The sequence below is a fragment of the Brassica rapa genome, chromosome A08 (genome assembly GCF_000309985.2).
Source record: "Brassica rapa cultivar Chiifu-401-42 chromosome A08, CAAS_Brap_v3.01, whole genome shotgun sequence".
NCBI lineage: Eukaryota > Viridiplantae > Streptophyta > Magnoliopsida > Brassicales > Brassicaceae > Brassica > Brassica rapa.
This window is the reverse complement of record NC_024802.2, coordinates 21755439-21783290: the sequence shown is the minus strand read 5'-3', so window position 1 is coordinate 21783290 and position 27852 is coordinate 21755439. Positions and strand designations below refer to the sequence as shown.

The window sequence follows — 27852 nt, the reverse complement described above, 5'->3', positions numbered from 1 at the left end:
TCAACAATATAAAACGTAACGCCAAAAATTGTTATATTTTCTCACTCAAAAACAAATTTTTGATTGGAGTTGTGAACAAAAGTGCTCATTGTTATTTCATTGGTGAGTCTATTCTCGAACTAATTATCAATCCTATCAATTTGGGACGGTTGTGCATATTTATTTCAGTAGCGGAATTGATGTGTCATTAATCTCATAAAGAACGGTGAGAGAGATAGTCCACTAATTTATTTTAACTGGGAGAGCCCACAAGCTGAGATTCCAAAGAGTCCACCAGTTTTAAATGGGGGCCCATTTGTTCTGTTGCATTATTGTTTTGTACTTAGTTACAGCATGTCGATCTAGAAGTGTATAGAACCACATCTTTTGCTCCTGATGGATTTTGTCAATCGGTCTAATAGATTCAGAAAGGTTCAACTTACCTTACTTTTGGTCTATCATATTGCAGGTATTATTGGTCTTCAGGGCTAAGTTGTTACTTTTTCAAGGAAGATAGTAATGTAATAAGGAGGTTCAAGACCTGGCTTAGTTTGTGTGTCTAAGCTTAATCACTCGGTTTGTAATTGCATCTATTGGTAAACTTGATGGATCAAGTACTGAAAAAATCATACTGGGAGAAGTCTATCAAATCGTTTTATACATTCTCATACAGAGATACGCCTCCTTTTGAGATGGTCCGAACCGAAATAAATACTGAAAACGATTCTTGGTTAATAGTTATAGTTTTAGGCGTGTAGAAGACTAACAAGCCGACCACAAACATACACATACAGCTTCATCGATGATAAAAGTTTGATTTTGATTTTTTTTTTTGGCAAACCTTACGATTGATTAATCAAGAAGCATATATTAGCTAAAGTTACATCCAAAAAGCTAAAAAGAAACTCAAAACTCTTGAGAAGCAGATCCAATATCTCCTTTGTTCTTCCCAACCTTGGAAGGCAAAAGATTCGAATGAATATTCGGTAACACTCCTCCGTTAGCAATCGTCACAGCTCCCAGAAGCTTACTCAGCTCCTCATCGTTCCTCACCGCAAGCTGAATATGCCTCGGCACAATACGCGTCTTCTTGTTATCCCTCGCCGCGTTTCCAGCTAGCTCCAACACCTATCCAATTCCAAATCCAATCAGAACGAGAAACGATGCGAAAGCTAACTAATCTATCAATCAAATGGATTCGTGATAATAATACCTCAGCGGCGAGGTACTCGAGAACGGCGGAGAGGTAAACCGGAGCTCCGGCACCGACACGCTCCGCGTATTTACCGGCTTTGAGGAATCTCGCGATTCTCCCGACGGGGAACTGGAGACCGGCTTTCGATGAACGAGAGACGGACTTGGTGGCCTTTGGCTTTCCTCTCCCTCCTTTGGTCGTGCCGCTTGCTGCGCCGGTGCTCATCGTCTCGAAATTGAAGAAATCGAATTGAGAATAGTTGTTGAAAGTGTGAGAGCGGAGATGCTGTGTGTGTTTAGGGCTTCTTTGCTCTTCTTTATTTATAGGCTGCAAATATTAACTCCGATTGGTTAGTCTTAGAATCACGCGGATTGCCACCGTGGCAATTAATCTAGCCTTTAAAATTGAGTAGATTTGTTATCGTCCGTTCATATTTTTAGCGGGGAAATAGAGAGAAAGACAAGGGTATCCTGTAACAATTATTTATAAAGATAAGGACCACGCTGAGAAATTATAAAACATTAAGGAGTTTACTGCAAACTATAAGAAAGTTATAAGTAGTGTTTTTAAAACTGGACCAACCCGATGATTGAATCGGATTCGACCATAAACCGATTACACAGCTAGATTGGATCTAAAAGTGGTTCGACCATGAACCAATCACTTAACCGGATTAGATCTCAAAATTATTAAACTGATAAAAAAATAATTAAACTATCAAAAATCTATAAACCATCTATTTAAACATAAAACTAATTTATATTATGTTTGAAATTTATTTATATTTTAATTATGTATCATATTTACTAAAATTATTTTTAGATTTATGTACTAAAAACATATTAAATTAGAATATTGAACCAGATTTGAACCGATCGAACCATATTATAAACCATGGTTCAAAAACTATCTGACTCAGCTTCCGGTCCAGTTTTAAAAATGCTGGTTATAAGCTTCTGCCTAGCAGCTTACGTCGTCGTGACGGTTTTGGGATTAACTTCTCGGAGACGACTGAAGAAGATTCATCAATGGTGATTCCGACGAGTTCTACGTATTCTCTCTTCTCTTATACTGTGTGTTTAGTCAAATATTCTATATCTGTGTTGTTTGACTTTTTGATTTGTTTAATAGTTTCGATTTAAAAAAAAAAAAGAGTTAAACGAGCATTCTCAATTGTTTACGTATAGGTTGAACCATCGCAGTGAAGTTGTCGAGAGCAACAAAGAGTTTCACGCTTACTGCTTCTCCCTCGCTAAGTAAATTGATTTTTGTGTCACTCTGCATTTCTTTCTTAATTATTCGGTGGAATCTTCCATAGATTGTAATTAGGGTTTTTTGCGAATTGCAGTCGAATCGATGCCTCAATTGGGAACGATGAAGTTCCTGTGGATGCTCAAGAGCTTGCTAAGACACTCCTCAATCAAGTTTGTTTACTTTTTTTTTGTCTTTATATAGTTTCAATTTTTTTTTTTAAAGTTGGTTCTTATTGTTTGGGTTAGTGTACTCATGCTGCTGTTGTTTCTGTGTTGTTTGGTGCAGGTGTGTCGACGTAGATGTGATGATGAAACGAAGGCTGTGTTAATGGTGCTGATGATCTCAGTTAAGGTAACATAAGAACAGAGTTAACTCCGGTCTCTTAACCTGGTTCTTAGCTTAGAGACGTTTCTTAGTTTTTTTAGTTTTTAACTAAGAACTATCTTTTAAATAACATATATGAGCGTTTTTTAGCTGAAAATTGAAAAAAAAAACAAAAAAACGTCAAATCGTAAGTTAATCATGCCTTTGGTAATTCCTGTGCTTGATTTAAAAGGTTTGATTTAGATATAACGGGTACTGTATAGGTTATTTATTCGAGGTATATATATGATAATGTGTTTGTGTTTCTCGGACAGACTGCTTGTGAGCTTGGATGGTTCCCGGAGAGAGAAACTCAAGAACTGCTGGCTCTTGTAGACTCTGTATGTGTAGTTCCAGACGAACTTCTAATTTTTTAGAATGTTCAGGATTCTTTATGTAGTGATGTTTTTCTTCTTGTACAGATGTGGAAGGGTTTCAGCGGTGCTGAAAACGTCGCCTCTGGTCTAAGTAGTCCCGTCAGTCTAATTCCGCAGGTCATGGAGAGGTAGGCTGCAGTTTCTTTATGCTACTTTAACTAATGAGTAATCGAGTATATCTGATAGTTTCTTAGACAAACTAGTTCATTCACTTATCTCACACTAGCAAGGGTAATAAGATCGGAACATTCGTTTGTTTGATTCTTCTCCTTTTTCACTCTGTAGGTTCTATCCATTTACAAAGCTGGGGCAAATTCTTGTTTCTTCTGAGTCGGAGGTGATTTTTTTTGTCCTTATTCAGTTCTGAGCAGCTTTTAGAGTGTGCTAAGTTAGCTTTTTGTTCTCTTCTGGCAGGCAGAATCAAACATATTGATGAAGGACTTCTATATTTCAAAAAAGATGTTGCAACATTCTCCCAAACAGAAAGTGGTATGTATTGGAATTTATATTATGTATATGCGTTTTATTACTCTGCCAGTCTTGGTGTTAGCTTCTGCGTCTTCATTTAAATTCGCTGTTGTCGCTCATAAATCTCCTGCATTCAAGTTTTTAGTGCAACTAGGTATATAGATGCATGAATGTACTTTTAAGCTTAAGTTTAAGCTTTGCCGGTTGTATCACTTCAGCATTTTGATTTTATATTTTTGAATCTTCCGCATATTATGATTACGAGATTCTTGTTTGCTCTTCAGGGATTATTTGTTTTCCGGACAGAGGACATAAGCAAATCTAGCTGTATTATACATCCTCAAGAAGTCAGGTGTGGTTGTATTGCTTTCCCTTTTCCGTTTTGGGAAACTGTTTCTGTATGTTAACTAACCACATGGCTTTTATGTGAAATTACAGCTTTCTGTTGAATGGAAAGGGCGTTGACAAGAGATATGGCTTATCAATGGTTTGTGCATTTCGCTTGTTTCTCTCGGATATCTTTTTGAAGTACTTACTATTTTACAAGTAAATTGTTTATTGCAACTTTTTCAGGATACTGGGCCGCAGTGTCCAACGAATGTTACTAGCCTGCTCAACGCTGGGTCAAATCTTCTCCAAACAATAGGCTGTTTTGGAGGTTTATGTTCAATTGTTATTTTAGACATCATCTTTGTTTCGTCTTCTCATTTGCATCGATAATGATTTGATGTCCATTTGTTATAGGTAGTTACTTCATTATTATTGCCTTGTTTGATACCATATCACTGCCGGCCAATCCGTTGCTGAAAGATTATGTTCGCTCTGAAGTCACTGAATCAAATTCAGGTAAGAGCCTTTAGTCACTAGGAGAAAAAACCATTCGCTTAAGGTTTCTTGCACATCCCACAATGAAGTCATGTAATCATTTTACATTCATACATTTTTTCTGAGAAAACTCTTCTCTAGATCAACCATTGTTTGTCTTTTTTCATTTTTTTCTGTAGATTGTGACGTAATTGAGGGCCCATCAAGGATATCTCTCAGTTGTCCTATCAGGTACGGGGATGTTAATCTAGATTTACATCTAAAGAAATTGCTTTCACAATTACCTTAGCCTTTAAAGATTTAATCATCACCACTGTAACAGCCGGACACGTTTCAAACTTCCTGTGAAGGGTCATGCCTGTAAACATCTTCAGGTGACGCACATTTTCTGTTTAGTACGAGAAATGATAGTATCAGTCTTGTGTTTTGATATCTGTTTAGTACGACAAATTATAATATATTGTGATTTTTCTGTTGCAGTGTTTTGATTTGTGGAACTATGTCAAAATAAATACGAGAATACCATCGTGGCGCTGCCCGCATTGCAATCAGTCTGTCTGCTATACTGACATCCGTGTAGATCAAAACATGAGAAAGGTAAGTAGCTTTACTACTGTTACTTGGTGGTACATCTTTTTACATCCTACATTGTATAACCAACCTTGTCCAATATCCACAGATTCTAGAAGAGGCTGGACGTAATGCTACGGATGTGGTTATCTCTTCTGATGGATCATGGAAGGTTGTAACGGAGAACGATGAGAATGTGGGAGCTGTGCCGGAAACCACTCATGGACACGGGGACCCAACTAGTTTCCATAACCTGGGGCCTACTGTTTTGGATCTTACCAGAGATGAGGATGAAATGGAAACATCCGGAGGCACTCATGCCAATGAACAGAAGCCTTGTGTGTCCGAGATTCAGTGTCCGTCTTCTGCTTCAACCGACGCATTGCCAGAGTTGCCACAAACTTTGAATACTTCTGATGGGCAGCAACAGTTCGTCAACTCAGCAGCAAGAGATGCCATTCGAACCAACCCATATCCGCTAGAGAGATTAGCTACAAATACGGCCAGCTTTCACATATCAATGTCTGGTGCTCAGTCTTCTCAGTTTCAAGGGTCACATGTTACGCCTCTTAGAAATTGTCTTGGGAGAACCACTGATTTGATGGAGAGATGGAACCACATCTATGGAAATAGCACAACTCAAACTCCATCGACACCCATGCCTCCTCCGTTGCATCACCAGTATGCACTGCAGGTTTGTCATCTATTTTTACTCGATTGTTATTTTTTGTTTTGTTCTGTTTTTCGTCTGTCTAAAAATTATGTTCTCGTCTGTTGGCAGAACCAGAGGCTTCCCACCAGGAGCCTGTCCACTGTACAGGACAGACCGATCCCATCTGCCATTACACGTCCCCAAACTTTAGGTGTTAACTATGGAGGAGCCTCCGTCCAGAGACACATGCAAACACCTGTTCAAAGACGGAATCTTGGTGGTGCAGCATCGCGTGAGTCCATGAATTTGACTCCTGCTAACACAGGAAACTGGCGCCCACAGTTCCGGATGCGAGGCAGCCTAACGCCAGGTTCCACGGGGTATGACCACATGATCATTCGACCTACTCAGCCGGTTCAGACGCAAGCTCAAACACTTCCTCAGCCAACAGCTTATAATAATATGCCGGTTCAGGCACAAGCTCAAACACTTCCTCAGCCTCAACCAACAGGTTACTATAACAGTCTAGATGATGAGATTCAAGCATTTTTAGCTCTACAAACGGAAGCTGGAATCGGTTCAGTTCCCGTGGGTGAAGGTGTTGGGACGCAGGGCTCGGTCTGGTCAATGCCTCCTGAGACATGGTGATTTTCTGATGGCTTTAGCCTTTAGATATGCACTACAACGGTTTGTAGCAATAGCATAAATCCTCTTTAACACAATCCAAATAGTTATACAGGTCGATTTTTCTTGTTACTAACCGGTTTTGGCTTCCGGTATGTATAATGTATATGGGGTATTTTTGAGATTTATAAACATTTCTGTATTTTGTAATCCTTTTGTAATAAATGAATCCTAAAAGCTTTAACGTAAATCCAAAAAGTTTAGATTCGGGTACGTCATTGCAGGTGTGTAGTAGTGCGTTTCTTAATTTAAGCAGAACTTAAAAACACTCACTAGACATTAAACAATCAGATGATAAGAGTTTTGTCCGATACGTACATCCTTTGTGTAACAGCCCGATCCCCCGGAGTCCGACCGGGGTTATCGAAGGGGCGTTATGGACACGTGTCTACTCATCTAGACAACCCTACGTGTCCCGTTACTGGGCCCGAGAGACGAGCGCATAACCTTCTTTGAAATACCGTCATACCCACATCCATATACTTCTACTTACAGTCCTGCGCACAGGAAAAATGGAAATGGAGGGGTGAGCAACAAGTTACTCAGTGAAGTGGTTCTAGACCAGCCTGCCCGCATGACACTCTATACTACTCCATGCGGGAACTAGGACTGACTAGCCACTACAATCAGTTAATGCATTTTCATCATTTCCTAATGTTATCTGCAATTTCCACAATCACTTCCATTCATTTCTAACAACCTAGCGATCAATCAATACAATGATCTCACTCATTGCCACACACGTCAAACCCTAGACTTAACCGACTCCTCTTGTCCGTCCGACCCGACCCTATGACACCTTTAACTCCCCGTTACCCGACCATGAGCTAAAACCCTACAATGCACATCCTTTCCAACTTTTCATCTTTTCCTCTTTTCCTCTTTTCCTCTTTTCCTCAGTGGGTAGCCCCCCACTAGGCTTCTACCCCATATTCATGTGGATTCGCCACATCTCCTATGGGTGCTTCCATATTCATGTGGATTCGCCACATCTCCTATGGATACCTAGCGTGGACTACTTACCCCACCTACAAACCTTAGACTCTCTCTATATGCTTTCCCACCCATGCTTAACCTTAACATCCTTCTTTCATACTTTTACTTATCATTTCACTTCCTTATCGTTTTCACTTAATCCTCCCCATTCCCATTACTTTCCCTTTTCATTCATTCACAAACAACTTGAACTTGGACTAAATCACTAGACGCCACCCGTTATCGGTGTCACACACAATACACATCGCATTCAAGTTCTACTTCAATAACGTTTATAATCATTGCTCATCTATCATCCTAGCATTTGTTCCTCTCTAGCATCCTAACTTCAATCACACAACACATGGGACAACACAACCAAACATACAGTATCAACTACCAATCAATCATAATCAAGCCTAACTCCAACATAAAGGAGTATACAGAACCATGAAAGAAGGTTGGGTTCGAACACTCCACCTTAGTCTTAGATCTGGATCTGGATCTGGAAACGAGGATTTGAGAAGGTTGAGATCTGGTCAGCACCACCACTTCACGGCGCCGGCGAGAGGGAGAGAGAGAGAGAGAGAGCGTGCGACGGAAGGAGAGAGAGAGGGTGACGGCGAGGAGAGAGAGAGAGAGAGAGCGACACGCGGGAGAGAGAGAGGAGAGAGAGAGAGACGGCGCAGGAGAGAGAGAGAGAGAGCTCGACGGCTAGGGTTTTCGACCTCCGGGAATTCTCTGCAGGCTTCGCTTCAGATTTGTGATGAGGCAGAAAGGGAGACTGCATCTCTTTTTATAGTAAAGGGAAGGGGACCCTAGGGTTTTGCTAAATGGGCCGTAGAGAAGCCCATATTCTTTGGGAAATTTTTATGGGCCAGGAACCGGGCCGTTACAATCCTCCCCCGTTAATCGGAATTCGTCCCCGAATTCCAAAGCCCACATCTTTCAGACCAATCGTTCGTTACCAAAATGGATTCACACATTCACACAACAATCAAGGGAGGCATACATGACACGATAACTCTACTGGGAATCTTTAAAACCAACGAAGGAATGTCATAAATAAAAAAGGAGTAGGACTACAATAGTTTGTAAAAGAAAACCCAGCAGCACATCTGCACAATACAGAATGCCGTAAATAAGGGAAGGAACACCAACTCCAATAACCAATAATAAAATAAAACCAATAGCGAAACACGTGTCCTACTCCTACGAATCGTCTCTAGGATCTCGTCTAGCCACATTGACATGGCGAGGGGCAGCGGGACTCGGTCTCATCGCCCTCTGCGGCCCTCCTCGGCCTCCGCCTCCTTTTCCGCCAACCACTCCTCCGCGTGCAGTGCTTGGTTAGCCATCCTTCTCACCAGTGCAAATTCCAGAGGCTCCAGGACTCCCACGAGTTCTTCACGAATATCCCCACGTAGCCCGGCCCTAAACAGATGACACCACTCCTCAGCTGGCTTCGGTTGACACATCTTGGCCGTATCCAAGAACTCCTCCAGGTAATCTCTCACCTTGCGTGGCTTCTGAACCATCTGGACCAGTACGTCACAATCACATGTTACTGTAGGTGGTTTTCGCGGACGCCCCCGCTTTCCCTTAGCGGGTGTCCCTACCGGCACCTCATGGCCATCGACGTCCCCACCCGGGTTTCCTCCTTCCATGCTCGAGAGAGCGGCCACATCGGCTGCAATCTTCTCTTCTGCCTCCATGGCGAAACCTGCCATCCGCCTCACTAACGCGAACTCCAAGGGCTCCAAAACCCCCTCAACTGCGCCTGGAGCTCCTTGCGTAGCCCGTTCTTATACCATATGCACCACGTCTCTGCATTCTTCGGTTTGCACAGCTTGGCTTGGTTGATGAAGTCCTCCGTGTATCCAGCGACTGATCGGTCCTCCTGAGCATTCTTGCTCAGTACTCCACTGGCACTTCCCGGTGAACACCCTTGGGGGTCCCCCTGCTGCACTTGGCGTCTTGCAGGGACGGCCACGCTTCCTCGGGGGTCCCTCTTCGGTTGCAAGCTGGAACCTCGCATTGCCCTGCAGTAGGCGTGTCTCCATAGCCATCCTCTGGAAATGAGGCATCAACACCTTATGCCTCACAGTCTGCTCGTGCGGGTACCTGAATGGGAACTCCCTGTACTGTTCTTCAGGATCCGGAAACATGGGTAGCACCAAGTTACCCTCCCTGTCATAGTGACGCCTTTGGGCATACTCCCTGGTGTTCCTCCGTCCGTAGTGCATACGCGGCATCCTCCACTCGTAATGGTCAAGCGAAAATCCTGCAATAAGAATTTCAATCAGAACCATAATAGAAGTATGGGTATAGTGGGATTTTCAATTAATTCTTTCACAATCCGAAAATACTTAGTAATATTGCAAATTTTTTTTTTTTTTTTTTTTTTTTTTTTTTTTTTTTTTTTTTTTCCGAAAACGAAATATATAAAAATATTTTTTTTTTTTTTTTTTTTTTTTTTTTTTTTTTTTTTTTTTTTTTTAAACGTCGGAAATGCCGATCCCTTAGGACAGAACTAAGGGATCTTAACCCGCTCTGATACCAATTGTAACAGCCCGATCCCCCGGAGTCCGACCGGGGTTATCGAAGGGGCGTTATGGACACGTGTCTACTCATCTAGACAACCCTACGTGTCCCGTTACTGGTCCCGAGAGACGAGCGCATAACCTTCTTTGAAATACCGTCATACCCACATCCATATACTTCTACTTACAGTCCTGCGCACAGGAAAAATGGAAATGGAGGGGTGAGCAACAAGTTACTCAGTGAAGTGGTTCTAGACCAGCCTGCCCGCATGACACTCTATACTACTCCATGCGGGAACTAGGACTGACTAGCCACTACAATCAGTTAATGCATTTTCATCATTTCCTAATGTTATCTGCAATTTCCACAATCACTTCCATTCATTTCTAACAACCTAGCGATCAATCAATACAATGATCTCACTCATTGCCACACACGTCAAACCCTAGACTTAACCGACTCCTCTTGTCCGTCCGACCCGACCCTATGACACCTTTAACTCCCCGTTACCCGACCATGAGCTAAAACCCTACAATGCACATCCTTTTCCAACTTTTCATCTTTTCCTCTTTTCCTCTTTTCCTCTTTTCCTCAGTGGGTAGCCCCCCACTAGGCTTCTACCCCATATTCATGTGGATTCGCCACATCTCCTATGGGTGCTTCCATATTCATGTGGATTCGCCACATCTCCTATGGATACCTAGCGTGGACTACTTACCCCACCTACAAACCTTAGACTCTCTATATGCTTTCCCACCCATGCTTAACCTTAACATCCTTCTTTCATACTTTTACTTATCATTTCACTTCCTTATCGTTTTCACTTAATCCTCCCCATTCCCAATTACTTTCCCTTTTCATTCATACTTGAACTTGGACTAAATCACTAGACGCCACCCGTTATCGGTGTCACACACAATACACATCGCATTCAAGTTCTACTTCAATAACGTTTATAATCATTGCTCATCTATCATCCTAGCATTTGTTCCTCTCTAGCATCCTAACTTCAATCACAACAACACATGGGACAACACAACCAAACATACAAGTATCAACTACCAATCAATCATTACCACGACAATTCAATTCAGTTCATCAAGTCCCATTTATCAGTATGAGGGTTCTTATGCATCATGATTCATTCATCTATCATCCTAGCAATACCATGTCCTATCAACCTAACTCCCAATCAGGGTCTAATCAAGCCTAACTCCAACATAAAGGAGTATACAGAACCATGAAAGAAGGTTGGGTTCGAAACACTCCACCTTAGTTTTAGATCTGGATCTGGATCTGGAAACGAGGATTGAGAAGGTTGAGATCTGGTCAGCACCACCCCTTCACGGCGCCGGCGAGAGGGAGAGAGAGAGAGAGAGAGCGTGCGACGGCAAGGAGAGAGAGAGGGTGACGGCGAGGAGAGAGAGAGAGAGAGAGAGCGACACGCGGGAGAGAGAGAGGAGAGAGAGAGAGACGGCGCAGGAGAGAGAGAGAGAGAGCTCGACGGCTAGGGTTTTCGACCTCCGGGAATTCTCTGCAGGGCTTCGCTTCAGATTTGTGATGAGGCAGAAAGGGAGACTGCATCTCTTTTTATAGTAAAGGGAAGGGGAAACCCTAGGGTTTTGTCAAATGGGTTGTAGAGAAGCCCATAATCTTTGGGAAATTTTTATGGGCCAGGAACCGGGCCGTTACACTTTGGCTGTGGTCCAGGCTATAGTCCATTTCTCAACATTCATTTCATAGGCCACAGTTCCTTTCCTATCATGTTCCCCCAAAATCTCAATTCACCTAAAAGAATAACGTTTTAAATACCTTTTTTGCTTACCTAAAATATTCGGACATCTAACTCATATTTCTTTCGGATTTAAAAAAACTAGAGAGCATGTTTTTTTTTTTTTAAGCACAACTAGAGAGCATGTTAAAATAAGTTTATTTCAGCACCCTATTTCATGGCTTTCAAAACCTGTACCGTTAATAGATACACCAATTTATACCATCAACACTGGCTTATGGTTAATTATCTTTGTTTACATTTGTCATTTCTTCCATATATATATGTAATTGGAACTTGTACTTGGAGTTTATTAAATCTTAGTCCTGAAACCAAAGACAAAAAAAAATACTAATTAAAATCATATCACCAATTAGAAAGAACGTAGATCTAAGTTATGCATTGGTAGGTACTGTGTTCATCATGCTAAAAACGTGAATTATTCAAATAAAATAAACACGAACTTGTTGGTATTGTTCTTTCACGAACACCGAAGCTCACTTATTATTCCATACCTTCTGATATTATACTCAAAAAGACATTATTTGAGGGGAAATCAAAGATAGGAAAGACGACAAGAGAACATTATATGAATGTATGGTTACCAGCCTCGTGGCTGCTTATTATCGAATATTGGAGATCTGTAGGAAGGAGAGATACTGGATCCAATGCACCACGAGATGATTCCCACTAAATAAATAAATAAACAGTTGTCACACTTTTTATCTCTTTTTTTCTTTAATAACTGCACACTTTTTTATCTCTTAACCAATATCTATTTCTATTATTATATTTTTCTGTCTGGAGCTCCACTTGTCTGTAACTGTAGAATGTTCCCATGCTTGTATAGTATTTGTCTTTTCTATTAACCAAAAGTCACGTTCAAACAAGCTCATGATTCCAATTTCCAACTCGCACATCATATCAGTTTTAGGGTTTTAGCCATGATTCACCGCAGCAACGGATCTAAAAAATATTTTGAGTGGAGATAAAAAAAATTATTTAATAATATTACACAATTGTGTTTTATTTTTTTAATAAAGATAAAATTTAGAAGAAAACATAGAGAGATAATATACTAATACAACTAAACTATTTTTATAACTAAATGAAGAAAACAAAATGAACCCATTACCCAAATGAAATGAACAAGTATTAGAACAATTTGTTTAAAACAAAATAGTAATAACTATGAAAAAATGAGGAACAAAGAAATTAATGAAAGAACAAAAAAAAATCAAGAAAAATAATTAATATAACACGTGGACAAAAAAATCAGACAATAAAAAAATGAGAAGAAAATTAGAAGAAAAGGGGTCAAGAGGGAAGACTCGAGCCTTAGCTGAGTGGGGGCAGAGTGAGAATTTCAACCAACCAAACTGCAGAATCTTAATAATTTTGGTGTAATTAAGTTTGTTTTTAGTTTTGAGTGGTGGCAGTTGTCCCTTCCTGTATAACGTAGGTTCGCCGCTGATTCCCGAGAAGTGTCGTACATCCAGATAAAACAATCGCATTATTCCATAATTCTTTTAAAAAAATATTATATTCTTAAATAGAAGAATTGGTGAAATAACCAAAACAAAAATAAAATTAGATTTTGAGAGAAAAAGTTAGAGAGAAATAGGAAAAGAAAAGAAGATAGAGAATGGAGGTTTTTTTTTTTTTTTTGGTTACATGGTGTAATTTCTCTTCTTAAATTGTCAAACAAAAACTTTTACTAAAATTCACCTAAAATAGCTATAGTCCCGTAAAACCCAGCTTCGGCTTTGTTCCTGAGAAACCAATCACTAGCAGTGACAAAATACTACACTGCTACGACATTTCAACTCATTACACTTGTAAGCTTGTTACTCGACCATTGACTTTTCTCAATGCATGTGCCAAGAGATGATAAGATCCACTCAACAAGCCATCGTCTTTCAATATGCAAACAGTCCAAACATTTGATATATATTCATGTAGCGTAACAAGTTTTCAAAAACTTATAAAATCAGTAAACACAACAACGACAATCTCTCATGACTGAATTTTTAGAATTTTAACGCACATTCAGTGATTCATATCAAACATTACGATTCGTGATATCATTCGAGAGTCTCAAAAAATAAATAATCTAACACCTCACATTTGGCTATAAGCCTATAAGCCTACAGTTACATTTAATTTTCCTTTTTAAGATAAGGTTTAGATAGGACAGCAGTTACCTTTTAAAGGTTGTTGATGGTTTCATGATCGGTCTTCTTATTTCCAGGAAAAGTAATCAAAGTCTGTCTTTATCAAACTAGATATGAAAATATGGCATAGATTTGAAATGCTAGGATATACCGGTGAGCGTAAGACATTTAAATATGGATATGAAGTTTCTAGCTTTGCTTACAAGTAATCTCGAATTGGCTCATTACTCTAACGCAACAGATAACGTACACGGCTTTTTTCAATGAAAACTTCAAAGCTCTCTAACAATGCGTTTACTATTTCAATGTGACAACTCATTTCAATTCGTGGCAAAATTGATTAACCACGTACGCGCAGTCACGTAAGATATATTATATCCTACTCTATTTTCAAGAGTATTTTAAGACTCGAACTATTGGTCTATCAGTATACGCGGCAATTGATGTTTTGACTTTTTAAAACGGTGGTTAGAGAAAACAATTAGGCATATTAATTAGTAGTATATGATATTTCTAACTATAAAATAAGTTATTCTTGCAATTATGATGTATGTTAGTAGTTTACTTCTTTTTTTTGTGAAAGTTTACGTCTATTCTTAATTTTCACTAGGGAGAACCATGCATGTGTTTGACCAATCCATTTGCATGTGACAAGTATTTTTTTTTTGTTTGGACAACAACAACAAAAAAAATAATCATGTGCTTTTATATCGGTTAATGACGCAAAACATGTGTTTTGACAAAAATCCTACATTCAAATTCTAAGACACTTAACGAATATACTGGAAAAATAAACTATGTAAGCATGCCTAGATGATTCTAAATTCTACGTAAATATATGCAAAAAATGTATTTATGGATAGCTCTGTTCAATATACCATTAATTTTGAAAATATAACAAATCTTAGCTAATTAGTTTATGTAAGTACAGGTTCATAACTGCATCTAGACACTATCACATATATAATTCATCACAAAATTCACTCTATTACAGGTTCGATTCGTGGTAGGGACCATTATCAAAGTTACCCAATAAAGACGGGATAACAGCCACTAAGTCAAAAAACAAAAGAACAAATTAATAAAGATGATTAATCACATACTTCTTTTCTTTCTTTTTTTGAGAAAAAATTAATCACATACTTTAAATAATAAAAAGTCTCAAGTAATAAAAAATATCAAATGGAACAAAAGCAATAGAATAATTAAAGAGTTCAAATAAGAAAAAGAAAACAAAACAAATAGAATAAATTTTATATAAAAAAAACAAAAAGGAAACGTGACACAAAAGAAAAGATGGAAGCTGACCTCTGGCTTTCCTTTGTCCACTACTCATGGAATATAAATGAGCTTTTCTTTCGACTTAGTCTTCACGTCGAATCCAAAAAGCAACCAGAAACACATATCATCGCAAATACTCTTAATAAAAGAGCAAGAAGATGACGATGTCGGAGAACCAAAGAAATCTGGAAGCTGGTTTGTTACTGAACAAGAATCGAAACGACATCAACGAGTGTCGTATCACTGTGGTTGTGCTCTTCAGTACCTTTGTATCTGTTTGTGGCTCTTTCTGTTTCGGTTGTGCGGTAAGTCAAATTGTTCATCATCTTTAGTTCCTTTTTTCTGTTTAAAACAATAAGAATAAATCATATATATCAAAAAAATTATATGATTCATGTGTATGGGATTGTATATTACAGGCAGGTTACTCATCAGTTGCTCAAGCTGGGATCACAAAAGATTTAGGCCTCTCTGTTGCACAAGTAAGAACACAAAACCATTTCATGATTCCTCTTCAATTAAAGTCTATTCTAGCTTCTATTTTTTGCTTATATTTGTCTTTTTTTTACTTCTTTAGTACTCCATGTTTGGTTCAATCATGACTTTTGGAGCCATGTTTGGTGCCATCTTCAGTGGGAAAGTCTCAGATCTTATCGGTCGAAAAGGGGTAATTTTAAACTTACCATTTATATCATCTGTATTTTATTTGGTGAAAAAACTTCCTGCCTATACTGATTTTCTCTTTGTTCTTTAAAAAAAACAGACAATGTGGTTTGCTCAAATATTCTGCATCGCCGGTTGGCTTGCAATAGCATTTGCAAAGGACACGATTTGGCTAGATGCTGGAAGGTTTTCTACTGGATTTGCAGTTGGTTTATTCAGCTACGTGGTAATTATTTTCTTACTCATCTCTTTATTAATATTTTTTTTGTTAGTTTAAACTGACACTATGTTAACTCTGTTGCAACCAGATACCAGTTTATATTGCAGAAATAACACCAAAACATGTTCGAGGAGCATTTGTATTTGCTAATCAGGTAATTTCAAAATAATCAGGGAATAATAAGAGTTTAGACAGAAAATATTCTGATATACTAATATGATCTAACAAATATTTAAACGTTTGTTACAGCTGATGCAAAGTTGTGGGTTGTCATTATACTACGTCATTGGAAATTTTGTTCATTGGCGTAATTTGGCTTTAATCGGTAAGCTTAATTGCTTTAAAAACCTTTTGTTTTCTAGCAACTTTAGTGATGGGAGAACAATGATTTATTTATTGGTTTCTTTCTCAGGTCTGATTCCATGCGTTTTGCAAGTTGTGACTTTATTCTTCATTCCAGAGTCCCCTAGATTGCTGGTATGTTTAAATCTTGTAAAAAAATTAATGTTTATAGGAAAAAAATTGTGAAGTAAATAATTATAATTTGGTTTAAATTGTATGTAGGGAAAATGGGGACTTGAAAAAGAATGTACAGCTTCATTGCAGCTTCTCCGTGGAGAGGATGCTGATGTCTCTGAAGAAGCCAATACTATCAAAGTATATATTACACTTTTTTTTAAAATTTTTTCTTATTGTTTCACCTCAAAAGGTTACTAATAATACTTACTTTCCAACTCTAGGAAACGATGATCTTATTTAATGAAGGACCAAAGTCTCGGGTTATGGATTTGTTCCAGAGGAGATATGCTCCGTCTCTTGTTGTAAGTTACTCTATAACCTTTTGTGGTGAATATGTGATTTTCGCTTTGGCCGTTTACTGAAAGTTTGTGAACTTTTTCAGATTGGTGTGGGGCTAATGCTTCTACAACAACTCTCTGGAAGCTCAGGGATTATGTTTTATGTCGGTAGCGTATTTGATAAAGGAGGTAAAATAGCAAAAACAAACTCTGTTCCTCATGTAACTATACTTGATTTGTTTTAATTTGGAGTAACAAATCTTAATTCTTATATTTACTTGATAGGATTCCCAAGCAGCATTGGCTCAATGATTCTTGCAGTGATCATGGTATGTCTTTGCACACAGTTTCATTTTATTCTTGAAAAAAAAAAAATTCTTCCAAGGACTACACTTATGCATCATGTGTTCTTGTTTGTAGATACCAAAAGCTATTTTGGGTCTGATTTTGGTTGAGAAAATGGGACGTAGGCCGCTTCTACTGGTAAATTTTTTCTATCTTTTTCTGATCAAATGTGAAACGAAGCAAAGAAACTTAGCACCTTTTAACAAGAAATGATGATCTTTGATTTCAGGCTTCTACTAGTGGAATGTGTCTTTGCAGCTTGTTCCTCGCATTTTCCTTCAGCTTTCGGGTAAAATATACAACTCGTTTTACCAAAAAGATATACAAACTTTGATATTATTCTGCTATATTTATTCATTTGTATTTTTCCTTCTTGGACAGTCATATGGCATGCTCGATGAGCTCACTCCAATTTTTACATGCATTGGTGTAGTGGTACGTATGAATAAAAGTTTCCACATAAATAAGCAATGCCACTGTATAAAATTGATCTGACTTTTACATTCCAAAATATCAGGGTTTCATCTCTTCATTTGCCGTAGGCATGGGAGGCTTACCATGGATCATCATGTCTGAGGTATAAACCAACATTAAAGAAAGACTTCTCCTCAAAGTCAATATAATAGGCTTTTTCCAGCTCTAAAACATTTTGATTTTGCAGATTTTCCCAATGAATGTTAAAGTATCAGCTGGGACTCTAGTTACCTTGGCCAACTGGTCCTTTAGTTGGATTGTAGCTTTCGCTTACAACTTCATGATTGAATGGAACGCATCAGGTACTTACATGGTCAATTAAAACTCTCAAAGTGATCAAATTCTATTACATCTCTTATCTCATTTCTTAAGTTTATATTTTCAGGAACATTCTTGATCTTCTTTAGTATCTGCGCTGGGGGTATAGTCTTCATTTATGCGATGGTACCCGAAACTAAAGGAAGAACACTAGAAGATATACAAGCTTCTCTTACAGATTTTCTACAATGAGATTGAGACTTACCTGTTCATAGTTATTTTTGGATTCCAATGGGATGGGGGGAGGTTTATAGTAGTTTTTGTTATAATTATTTCCTCATTCTATACAACAGAACAAATGGATCATTTGAAAGAAAAAGAGTTTAGATCTCTTTGTGTGTCATTCAGCTACTCCCATTCATGTATAGTATAGTCCCACTTTATGCACAAATGAATTATAAAAGTTACTTTTCAGTTGCTGTGTTTTGCTTTCACTGTAACTTTCATAAGACAATAAACTTTGGCCGACTAATAATTTGGTTTGGAAGTTTTGTTCCATTTTTTCCGGCTTCAATCATGTAATTTTATTGAATGTTGAGGTGTTTATTTTTAGACTATATGAAAGCTTGGCAAACATGTGACAGGCTTAACACATCAGATTATCATAAATTATAGTAGTAAAGATTAATCATTTAGATATTCAACCACGACGTTTTAGCTATCTTGACTTTTTGGGGCACTTTAACAAAAATATCTTGAAATTTAATTCTTTAATATTATTATCTATTCTTACAAGTGGTACCGGCCAAGATATTCATTTCAGTGTTAAAGTATTCCTAGTTGGCCACTTGGACGTATCGACATGATTTGTGAAACAGAAATAGAATCACTTTTGGAAAGATATGTTTTTATAAATCAGAAGGGAACAAAGAGAATATATGGGAATGATCTCATGAATTTACCTTTCCACGATCTCGTTGATTAGGTTAGTTTTTAAAATAAATAAAAATGGAAAGTTGTTCTAGAAATCGCTAATCGACTAAACAATATAAGATATTTCAGTAGATGATAAAAGGCAAAATAAGCATAGACCTTAATTTCATTTTTCTAACGTTCCATTATGTTACCTGCGTCATTTTCTTATGGAGAAATAAGAGTAAACCAAATTTAAGATAAACCAACTCGAAATATAGATAAAATATTGTTAAGCAAATCTGTTGAACATTACCCAGTTATAGACAGACTAGTAGGTTAGTTGGTCGATTACGACATAGTGGCGTATGATTACGCACTGCACAGTTTGCTGACAAACTCAGTGAAGGTAGTCGTGAGCTATTATGGATCAAGGTTTTTTTTATTCAGTGACTTAACAAAAGTAAATGGGACTTTAAATATTTGGGCTTGGTAGTCCAATTCTTTTTGGAATAGACTTGGCAAGAAAATGGAACGAAACAGTACTAATAGGCTTTGAGATAGTGTTTTTTTGCCGAATAACCGTAATTCACAATGGGACGATCTTTATTTATCATCCGCTTAGTTAAAAAAGTCCTAATGGGCTTTTGATTGTTTTTTGTGGGCTCTGCAAACAGCGCATGGCATTTGGTAATTTCCAACTTTTTCCATGGACCTAATTAACTCTTGAAAAAGGATGGGTCGACGGTGTTGTAGGTCGGATTGAAAGTGTGTGTCACTTTTAGCGCAACTTTTGTAGAGTAAAAACTGTTTTCACCGAATTGCGCCAGTAAACACCCAATCAAAATAAAAGGAGCTATGCTGACATAGAGTAAACACTGTCTTGTCTTTTTATGTTTTTTGTAGTTAAGTTTTTTTTTTCTCTTTCTCCTAGAGTAAAAGTTTACTCTGAAGTTCACATTTTCTTCTCATTTCATGTTTCACTAATTTTCTTCTTTTTTTACTCCTCCAAGTTGCGTTGATATTACAATCACACTCTGAACATTAATGAAAACGTTGAAAAGACGTGTGTATAGTGCATGTAGCCAACGCGAAGCTCCTTTCTACTTTTTTTACTCTCTAGCTTGGTTATTGCATTTATGACCAAACAGATCACAAGTGACCCATATTTAACGATATAACATTAATATTTTTTATAACAATTATATATATGCATATAGATCAGTTAGATTTTGACGAGATTTTGATCACTTTTAAATTAATTAAAAGTACTCGAAATGGATCAACTTCATAGCTGTTGCTCCTTGGCTGTATCATGTATGTACACAGAATGGTCAAATATTTGTATTTAAGAAAAAAGCAAAGAATGGTCTACCAGAAAAATAAAAGTCGCAACGACTTGTCAATTCTCAATCTTGATAAAAACATGTATAATTCTTCTTCTTTTTTACAATTTCTCACAGACTCATCGCCTTTGCCTGCATAAAATTCCTTTAAATCATCATTTCTCAAGTACTGTATGCAAATATGTATTGACAAAAATAAGTATATAAATATATATTACACCTAGACATAAACAAATGAATTTACTATTTGCATGTATAAATTTAGGAATAAACACAAATAAAATATATTCACTGTACAACACAAGTATAAGCAAATACAATCATAGAAAATAAAAATCAAATACATAGTCAAGTTCAACGAAGATGACTGAATCTAAACAAAGCCATTTTAAAATAAATTGTGTAATTTTGAACCGCTTTCTTATATAAATCAATAATCGACGCAGGACGACCTATTTTAAAATTTCTGATAAAACAAAAATGCCATTATACAAATATAGTAAGATTTTTTCTTTTTTCAAATATAGTAAAAGATTATTTTAACTCAGCGAGCACGATCACCCACAGTACACGACCAAGTCCACTGAATATATAAAACCTACAAAATAAACTATAGACAATTATTTAACTATGACGTATTATAAAAATATCCGAAACACAAAAATCCAATCCTCGATTTGCATAAGAACCTTTCAAGGAACTTCGAAGTCCTCACAACTTACCTTTTCTTCCAATTGTTTTGATTTTTTTTTCTCTTTTATCAACTTTTATTGTATCTTCGAGATAACAAAAAAAAGGGTAAAATGGATAGACAAAAAAGCATGGAGAAAGGGTTACTGAGGAAGAGCTTAAGCATAAGAGAGAGGAAGTTCCCAAACGATGACCTTTTTCTTGAAACTGGATTATCGAGGAAATCCCCGAGAGATATAGCCAAGAAATCACCGAGAGGTATTATCAAGAAATCACCGAGAGATATTATCAAGAAATCACCGAGAGATATTATCAAGAAAGCTGAAAACGACGATGGTGAATGTCGTGTTACCGCCATTGTATTCCTCAGCACCTTTGTTGCCGTCTCTGGCTCTTTCTGCACCGGTTGTGGCGTGAGTCATCTTCTCCATATCTCTATTCTATTCGCGGCTTACTCGGTTTAACTAGAAATGATCCGGTTTACGAGTCTGAATGTTTCTAACTAACTGAACGGCTTAATTAATTTTTGGTTGTGTCGGTTTTGTAGGCCGGTTTTTCATCGGGGGCCCAATCAGGGATCACAAAAGATCTATCTCTCTCAGTTGCAGAGGTGAATATCATATTTCTCAAAAAAAAAATATATAAAAAAATTGAGTTTGACTTTTAATTTGACCTATTGTATTGATCACGCAGTACTCTATGTTCGCGTCCGTTTTGACGCTAGGAGGTTTGATTGGTGCAGTCTTCAGCGGTAAAGTCGCTGACGTCTTGGGAAGAAAGCGGGTAAATTTTCGGTTTTGATTTTGTCATATGGTTTGGTTTTACCGGTTATCATCTACTGAACCTGCTAATTAATACTTGCCTTTTTTACCGCTCTTTTCTGAACAACAAAAAACAGACCATGTTGTTTTGCGAAGCCTTCTGCCTTGCAGGCTGGCTTGCGGTAGCATTGGCCCAGGTTTGTTTCGACTTCTTGTTTGTTTTGTTTATATTGAAGTGATAAATTATCTTTTTATATTGTTTTACATTTCATATTTTAAAGGACGCATTGTGGCTGGACTGTGGAAGATTATTACTTGGAATCGGTGTTGGTTTATTTAGCTACGTGGTAAAACTTCATTTTCACCACATAAATGAAAAATTACTGGCCGACATAACGAAAAAATATATTCATTTATACAAAGGTGTGTGTTTCATGTAGATTCCAGTCTATATAGCCGAAATTGCACCGAAGCATGTCCGTGGATCGTTTGTGTTCGCCAATCAAGTACGTTAAATTGTGTTTATTTGTTGGACCGGTTTAAGTTCTAATTAACCAAGTTAATCAACATATCCAGCCTGATTTGGTCCAAGCGTTATTCGGGGCAATAATATAAAACTTTGTTATATAAATGTGTTGTAGCTGTTGCAAAATTGCGGCATTGCACTCTTCTTCATCATTGGTAATTTCATTCCATGGAGATGGCTAGCAATAGTCGGTATGATTATTTCTATATCATATATAGAAGAATAATTGATTTAATTCAAACCTGCTTAAGCTAACATTTCCTTTCTTATGTTTGTAGGTTTTATGCCATGCGTGCTCCACGTTTTTTGTTTATTTTTCATTCCCGAGTCTCCAAGATGGTTGGTAGGTTAATTTATATTTTCATGTGGTATTGGTTTTTGTGGATATATTATAACCTATCATAGTCCGTTTTCTTTTCTCGTAACCCGGTTTTTTTTGTTCGAACAATTTTATAAACATTTTGTTTTTTTTTTTGTTCTTTTATATAATATCATGATTCATGTTATATATGTGTGACAGGCGAAAAAAGGTCGCGATAAAGAATGCCGATCGGCTTTGCAACGCCTTAGGGGACCCGATGTGGACATTTCGCGTGAAGCAAACACAATTAGGGTATTAACTTCACATTTTTAGGAATGAAAATCTTCCATTATATATTATTGGTTCTCATTTGTTTTTACAGGATACCATAGAATTATCCGAGCTCGATGGTGAAACTCGAATGGCTGAATTGTTTCAGAGACGATATGCATATCCGTTACTTGTAAGTTTTTTGTTAAGTATTTGAACTAAGAAAAAGATAGTTGCTAATGAAATGTGACTGTTTTCAACTATATTTGTATACAGATTGGAGTCGGTTTAATGTTTTTGCAACAATTGAGCGGTAGCTCGGGTGTAACTTATTATGCCAGTAGCCTCTTCCAAAAAGGAGGTAAGTTATAGGAGAAAATTCTAAATATTAATGTCAATATTATATAGTTAATTAGTTATGATACACTTTAATATACATTAGTACATGTCATGTGTAAATAGTTTAATCCAATTAGAAAATGTTAACTTATATATTTTGCTTTCAGGATTTCCTAGTGCTATCGGCACATCAGTAATAGCCACGATCATGGTAAGTTTTCAAGAACAAAAGAACATTTATAATATCAGACAAATCTCAATACTAAAAAGAATGAATAATGTGATTATTATTTGTTTAGGTTCCAAAAGCAATGCTGGGAACAATCATAGTCGATAAATTGGGGAGGAGAACACTCCTAATGGTTAAATATACTAACTCAAATACAATCTTATTATGATTTGTCTTCATCAAACTAAAAACTATTTTAATATAAATTTGAACAGTCTTCTTGTGCTGCTATGTGCTTAAGTGCTTTGCTGTTAAGTGTTTCCTACGGTTTCGAGGTGATTTTAAGTCTATTCATACTTATAATGTGAATCTAATATTTTCTTAACATGGATATAAAACATGCAACCATCTAAGCACTATTGTCTTAAAATTTGTTAAATGTGGAGCAGTCATTTGGAATTCTCCCGGATCTCACTCCCATCCTCACTTGCATTGGCGTATTGGTATTAGCCCTAGTTTTTTTTTTTCTTTCTAAAATACCGTTACAAAATATGCAATTTTTGTAAGTTACAACTTCAATTTTTTTTTATTAACTTCTTTCAATGCTGATTAGTTTAGTTGGTGATTTATGGAATGTATAGGGTCATATTGTGTCATTTGCGATGGGAATGGGAGGACTACCATGGATTATAATGGCTGAGGTATTCCAACTTTTATATTCATGTTTTTATTTCATATGTTCCCTTAGTTTTATCAGTGATGAGTGAACTATACAAATAAATATGTTTTGTTTTCTTTGCAGATATTTCCCATGAATGTGAAAGTGTCAGCGGGAACCTTAGTTACCGTAACTAATTGGTTATTTGGTTGGGTTATCACATATACTTTCAACTTCATGCTACAATGGAATGCATCAGGTAAATACAATACGTAGATATAAATATAGTATTTAACTTAATTACTGTCTTTTCAAAACAAAACTTAATTACTGTTTTTACTTTTATGAAATAATTCGCTATAAGTGACTGATTGTCTCTTCGTTCATTTTTTTCAAGGAATGTTCTTCATCTTTTCAATGGTCTCCGCATTTTCGATTGTATTTATATACTTTTTAGTACCGGAGACGAAAGGCCGATCACTTGAAGAAATACAAGCATTGTTCTCCAACTCTGTACAATGATTCATACAAATCAATTATTGTAATTGAAAAATCGATTATTATGATTGGTGTGGGTTTACATGAGATTTGTGTATGGATTTAATTTTATATGGGAAAATGACAACAATAAATTTGTATTTTTCGTGTCTGAAAAGAAGCTGTGTGGTTTTAGTTAGGTATGCATCAAAATATATAGTTCTGTGTGATATTCTAAACTATAAATTAAATAAAAATGTCAATAACCACGCATCCGACCATATATACTTTCTTTGTACATGATCAATTATGCTAACTATAAATCGGACGGTGGAAGAGTTCGAGCAGTTGAACAATATAGGGAATATGCCTAAAGATATGGTTGATGAACCAATGGGTCGTGTTGATGGTTCTCATGAAACATGGAACAGTTTTGTCTTTGCATCTCGATGAATATTTTGATTTGTTAGATAAGATTGCCGATGAAGAATGATGCATGCACATTGCTATTATTTATCTCATGTGTTGGTTGATTTTCAGTTGGAAATCAAGTTTAGGAGTATTTCGTTGGTTCAAGAATGAATAGGAAACCACATTTGCATACCGGTTAAGTCTGGTTCACCAATGTGTAAGAATAATAAGTAGAATGTCGTTTTCTAAAGGGTTCTATAGCATTTGGTTACCAGAATTTCACAAATAACTATACCAGATGCTGAACCGACTATGGGTCTAGCCTTCTAGACTTATAGAAACAAAGCAGACAATATTTCAACTAGCAAAGTGGATTAGATAGCAAGAATAATAATTTTATGGAAGCACATAAGGGCATTTGGTCTAGTGGTATGATTCTCGCTTAGGGTGCGAGAGGTCCCGAGTTCAATTCTCGGAATGCCCCATTTTTTTTCTAAATTTTCACCTTATCTGTAGACACCAACGTGCATATATTAAGCTATCTTGCTAGCTAGCAAGTAAAGTAGCGCTTGTATCAAGGATGTTCTGGCAACACGTTCAACTTTATTTGACTTAAACACAAAACAAAGCAATTTAGGCAGTTTCAACTGAATTGTAAACTGCATATGTAAACCTATGCTGATAAGTTTCTAGGGATTGAGTTTGGCATACATATTTGTTGGCTCTTGAGCACTCACTAAACATACGATTCGTGAACTTACTTTTAGGAAAAGACAACAATGAGGTGTAAAGTGAATATACCTACAATTTTTTATTCTTTATTATACAGCATATTCTATTGAGTCAAAGAAATAATAATTTATTACATGAAACACACAAACTACCATCTGACAAAGTAGAAGAATCTTGACAAAAGCCCAGTACTTGACACGACACCTATCTTTTTAGAGCTTTCCACTGACTCGTTTTGTCTTCTTATTGTTACTTCATTGTTAAAGTCGAAAAGGAGAAAAGCAAAAGCCATAAATAAAATCACACTAGATCTTCCAACTCTACCCACCCAAGAGGATCTACTAGTGTTTTCTTTGGTCATCAACTTCAGATTCTCCTTTCAAAACCAACTCCAAGGTCTCACTCTCTGTCCCTAATTTTTAGTTATTTTTTTGTTCTTGCATATATTTGTGTAATTCATAGTGAATCCACACATATTATAAGGCGCTACAGGAAAGCTTCCACTTCTTCTGTGGTTAGAAGATACTTTGCTCTCTTTGTTTTCTAGTAAGTAGTTTTTCTTTGATTATTAAGCTCAGTTTCATACTTGTTGCTGTTGTAGATCTTTGATAATTGTTGTCTTCTTAATAATTTTATTTTTAATTATTGCCATAAAGTTTATTGAAAAAAGCTTTTAAACAATCCAAAGCGCTTTCTCTTTGTTTCTGGTATAGAGAGAATGGACCAACAAGAGCATGGACAATCCAGAGCCATGAACTACGGCACTAACCCATACCAAACCGGGAGTGTAGGCCCTACAGCACCATCAGGCCAGATGGCGTTTCACCAGCACCATCAGCAGCAACAGCTAACTCAACAGCTTCAAGTCTTTTGGCAGAACCAATTCAAAGAGATTGAGAACACAACTGATTTCAAAAACCACAGCCTTCCACTTGCAAGAATCAAGAAAATCATGAAAGCTGACGAGGATGTACGCATGATCTCTGCCGAGGCACCTGTCGTGTTTGCAAGGGCCTGCGAGATGTTCATCTTGGAGCTGACACTCAGGTCTTGGAACCACACGGAGGAGAACAAGAGAAGGACGTTGCAGAAGAACGATATAGCAGCTGCTGTGACTAGAACCGACATTTTTGATTTCCTTGTGGATATTGTTCCTAGGGAGGATCTCAGGGATGAAGTCTTGGGAAGTATTCCGAGAGGGACTGTCCCTGAGGCTTCTGCTGCTGGTTACCCGTATGGATACTTGCCTTCAGGAACTGCTCCAGTAGGGAACGCGGGTATGGTTATGGGTAACCCGGGTAGTGCTTACCCACCTAACCTGTATATGGGTCAACCCATGTGGCAACATCAGGGACCTGGCCAACCTGACCAGTAAAACTAGCCTAGGTAAAGAAACTGTGAGTTTTCAACTTTTTTTAATTTTAGGCCTAATTAATAGTTTTATGTTTTTGGTACAATCTCATAGTCTTTTCTTTTGCAGAGTTCTAGTCTTGTCCAAGTGGAATTAAGAAAGGAGGAGACTTCAAAGAAAACTAAAAGATCATATCACTTTTTGAAATCAGTGTTGTAGAAGAATCTAAGTGTTCGTGTATTCAATCCTTTCTTTAAGGAAAATGAAACAGAAGAATGTATAAACTGCAAGGAAGAAGTGTGGTTGACATGTTTTTTTTATTTAAATGTTATTGTCTATCTTTATTGTCTCTCATGAGTGCTCACCTGCTCGGTTGAGTTCAGTGCGATTCTATTTCTATCCCAAAGTTAGAACTAAAACAAAGTTAGGTATGTCCATTGCGGTTTGGTTTATGTAGAGATTTTTTGGATTATGGAATGTGCAAACCGAATGAAAACTGTATAGCATTCAGTTTGATACGGTTTTACTTCTTCGAGTTGGTTCAACCGGATCATACATCCTTACTTGAAACACTTACCAGGAGGAGGCCGGTTTGATGAGGATCACATGATGAAACTACTTAGATGAGTAACACTTGTAATTGTGTTTTTTGTCAGTTAATCAATAGTGAATTATCAATTTATTGATTTTATTTCTACTTAATAACTTAATTTTTATTCAATTATTTAAACTTAACGTGTAGCGATTGATATTAATGATTCGGTCTACTTAACGATATGTACACAAACCCAACAATACTAGTTATTGAAGCATAAAATATAACACCACGACTGAAGTACAACGACCAGTGTTTTCTTTAATGCATGGTTGATATTTAAAATTCAAGAATGCCACTCCAAAATATTCAAGACTATTTTAAAAACTATAATACGCACCTAAACTCGCGCATGGAAGTTAATCACGTTCGTTGACGCACCTGATCAATTGACTTTCTAAGCCAACGTGCGTCCATGCATCTCAAGACTCAAGCCTCGTGCTCA

General features: G+C 37.1%; 6 protein-coding genes and 1 non-coding gene across 12 annotated transcripts; 5 read left to right on the top strand and 2 right to left on the bottom strand.

Annotated features, from left to right (window-relative positions):
- Nucleotides 1–691: 691 nt before the first annotated feature.
- Nucleotides 692–1482, bottom strand: LOC103836372 (probable histone H2AXa). The gene is made up of 2 exons (XM_009112621.3): nucleotides 1193–1482; nucleotides 692–1107 (listed from the first exon to the last, which is right to left on the bottom strand). The coding sequence occupies exons 1-2, from the start codon at nucleotides 1397–1399 to the stop codon at nucleotides 886–888; spliced, it is 429 nt and encodes a 142-aa protein (XP_009110869.1). The 5' UTR covers nucleotides 1400–1482; the 3' UTR covers nucleotides 692–885.
- Nucleotides 1483–1723: 241 nt separating this feature from the next.
- LOC103836369 (E4 SUMO-protein ligase PIAL1) lies at nucleotides 1724–6580 on the top strand. Its single transcript, XM_033277786.1, has 17 exons — nucleotides 1724–2225; nucleotides 2362–2430; nucleotides 2523–2598; nucleotides 2714–2779; nucleotides 3067–3132; nucleotides 3214–3296; nucleotides 3454–3505; nucleotides 3583–3657; nucleotides 3921–3988; nucleotides 4075–4123; nucleotides 4210–4294; nucleotides 4381–4482; nucleotides 4641–4692; nucleotides 4784–4835; nucleotides 4942–5058; nucleotides 5141–5725; nucleotides 5813–6580. The coding sequence occupies exons 1-17, from the start codon at nucleotides 2203–2205 to the stop codon at nucleotides 6329–6331; spliced, it is 2139 nt and encodes a 712-aa protein (XP_033133677.1). The 5' UTR covers nucleotides 1724–2202; the 3' UTR covers nucleotides 6332–6580.
- A 2533-nt stretch (nucleotides 6581–9113) lies between these two features.
- Nucleotides 9114–12277, bottom strand: LOC103836368. 2 transcript variants are annotated; one of them, XR_004450449.1, is made up of 3 exons: nucleotides 12122–12277; nucleotides 11158–11983; nucleotides 10031–10077 (listed from the first exon to the last, which is right to left on the bottom strand). XR_004450449.1 is itself a non-coding variant. In XM_033277791.1 (2 exons), the coding sequence occupies exon 2, from the start codon at nucleotides 9595–9597 to the stop codon at nucleotides 9148–9150; it is 450 nt and encodes a 149-aa protein (XP_033133682.1). In that variant the 5' UTR covers nucleotides 9598–9626; nucleotides 11158–11534; the 3' UTR covers nucleotides 9114–9147. The 2 variants fall into 2 exon arrangements, 1 of the variants encoding a protein (XP_033133682.1); XM_033277791.1 differs by lacking the exons at nucleotides 10031–10077; nucleotides 12122–12277 and adding an exon at nucleotides 9114–9626 and having other exon boundaries at nucleotides 11158–11534.
- Nucleotides 12278–15202: 2925 nt separating this feature from the next.
- Nucleotides 15203–18343, top strand: LOC103836367 (sugar transporter ESL1). Its single transcript, XM_009112619.3, has 17 exons — nucleotides 15203–15417; nucleotides 15532–15594; nucleotides 15690–15779; nucleotides 15876–16001; nucleotides 16084–16149; nucleotides 16245–16320; nucleotides 16408–16472; nucleotides 16560–16652; nucleotides 16736–16816; nucleotides 16897–16981; nucleotides 17078–17121; nucleotides 17213–17275; nucleotides 17367–17426; nucleotides 17519–17572; nucleotides 17655–17714; nucleotides 17799–17913; nucleotides 17997–18343. The coding sequence occupies exons 1-17, from the start codon at nucleotides 15271–15273 to the stop codon at nucleotides 18119–18121; spliced, it is 1413 nt and encodes a 470-aa protein (XP_009110867.2). The 5' UTR covers nucleotides 15203–15270; the 3' UTR covers nucleotides 18122–18343.
- Nucleotides 18344–18612: 269 nt separating this feature from the next.
- LOC103836366 (sugar transporter ERD6) lies at nucleotides 18613–24587 on the top strand. Its single transcript, XM_009112618.3, has 18 exons — nucleotides 18613–21230; nucleotides 21365–21427; nucleotides 21511–21600; nucleotides 21716–21775; nucleotides 21860–21925; nucleotides 22019–22084; nucleotides 22220–22295; nucleotides 22383–22447; nucleotides 22625–22717; nucleotides 22788–22868; nucleotides 22952–23036; nucleotides 23182–23225; nucleotides 23314–23376; nucleotides 23459–23518; nucleotides 23633–23686; nucleotides 23825–23884; nucleotides 23986–24100; nucleotides 24239–24587. The coding sequence occupies exons 1-18, from the start codon at nucleotides 20931–20933 to the stop codon at nucleotides 24361–24363; spliced, it is 1566 nt and encodes a 521-aa protein (XP_009110866.2). The 5' UTR covers nucleotides 18613–20930; the 3' UTR covers nucleotides 24364–24587.
- Nucleotides 24588–25141: 554 nt separating this feature from the next.
- On the top strand, nucleotides 25142–25213 carry TRNAP-AGG. Its single transcript has one exon. It is a non-coding gene; the product is annotated as a tRNA-Pro (tRNA).
- A 107-nt stretch (nucleotides 25214–25320) lies between these two features.
- On the top strand, nucleotides 25321–27247 carry LOC103836365 (nuclear transcription factor Y subunit C-9-like). Of its 5 annotated transcripts, none has more exons than XM_033277790.1 (4): nucleotides 25321–25777; nucleotides 25822–25857; nucleotides 26175–26858; nucleotides 26942–27247. In XM_033277790.1, the coding sequence occupies exon 3, from the start codon at nucleotides 26180–26182 to the stop codon at nucleotides 26834–26836; it is 657 nt and encodes a 218-aa protein (XP_033133681.1). In that variant the 5' UTR covers nucleotides 25321–25777; nucleotides 25822–25857; nucleotides 26175–26179; the 3' UTR covers nucleotides 26837–26858; nucleotides 26942–27247. The 5 variants fall into 5 exon arrangements, with proteins under 5 accessions (XP_033133681.1, XP_033133678.1, XP_009110863.1 ...); XM_033277787.1 differs by having other exon boundaries at nucleotides 25328–25777; nucleotides 26175–26847; nucleotides 26942–27213; XM_033277788.1 differs by lacking the exon at nucleotides 25321–25777 and adding an exon at nucleotides 25958–26007 and having other exon boundaries at nucleotides 25838–25900; nucleotides 26175–26847; nucleotides 26942–27213.
- The last annotated feature ends 605 nt before the right edge of the window (nucleotides 27248–27852 follow it).

Excerpts from the sequence above, each read along its gene's own strand:
- LOC103836372 (XM_009112621.3), bottom strand. The coding sequence starts at position 1,399 with ATGAGCACCGGCGCAGCAAGCGGCACGACCAAAGGAGGGAGAGGAAAG. Across the intron at positions 1,108-1,192 it reads TCGAGTACCTCGCCGCTGAG|GTGTTGGAGCTAGCTGGAAA; the intron begins GTATTATTATCA and ends GGAATTGGATAG.
- LOC103836369 (XM_033277786.1), top strand. The coding sequence starts at position 2,203 with ATGGTGATTCCGACGAGTTCTAC. Across the intron at positions 2,780-3,066 it reads TGCTGATGATCTCAGTTAAG|ACTGCTTGTGAGCTTGGATG; the intron begins GTAACATAAGAA and ends TTTCTCGGACAG. Across the intron at positions 5,726-5,812 it reads ATCACCAGTATGCACTGCAG|AACCAGAGGCTTCCCACCAG; the intron begins GTTTGTCATCTA and ends GTCTGTTGGCAG.
- LOC103836368 (XM_033277791.1), bottom strand. The coding sequence starts at position 9,597 with ATGCCGCGTATGCACTACGGACGGAGGAACACCAGGGAGTATGCCCAA.
- LOC103836367 (XM_009112619.3), top strand. The coding sequence starts at position 15,271 with ATGACGATGTCGGAGAACCAAAGAAATCTGGAAGCTGGTTTGTTACTG. Across the intron at positions 16,473-16,559 it reads CAGAGTCCCCTAGATTGCTG|GGAAAATGGGGACTTGAAAA; the intron begins GTATGTTTAAAT and ends AATTGTATGTAG. Across the intron at positions 17,427-17,518 it reads CATTTTCCTTCAGCTTTCGG|TCATATGGCATGCTCGATGA; the intron begins GTAAAATATACA and ends CTTCTTGGACAG.
- LOC103836366 (XM_009112618.3), top strand. The coding sequence starts at position 20,931 with ATGGATAGACAAAAAAGCATGGAGAAAGGGTTACTGAGGAAGAGCTTA. Across the intron at positions 22,718-22,787 it reads GTGAAGCAAACACAATTAGG|GATACCATAGAATTATCCGA; the intron begins GTATTAACTTCA and ends TTGTTTTTACAG. Across the intron at positions 23,037-23,181 it reads TAGCCTCTTCCAAAAAGGAG|GATTTCCTAGTGCTATCGGC; the intron begins GTAAGTTATAGG and ends TTTTGCTTTCAG.
- LOC103836365 (XM_033277790.1), top strand. The coding sequence starts at position 26,180 with ATGGACCAACAAGAGCATGGACAATCCAGAGCCATGAACTACGGCACT.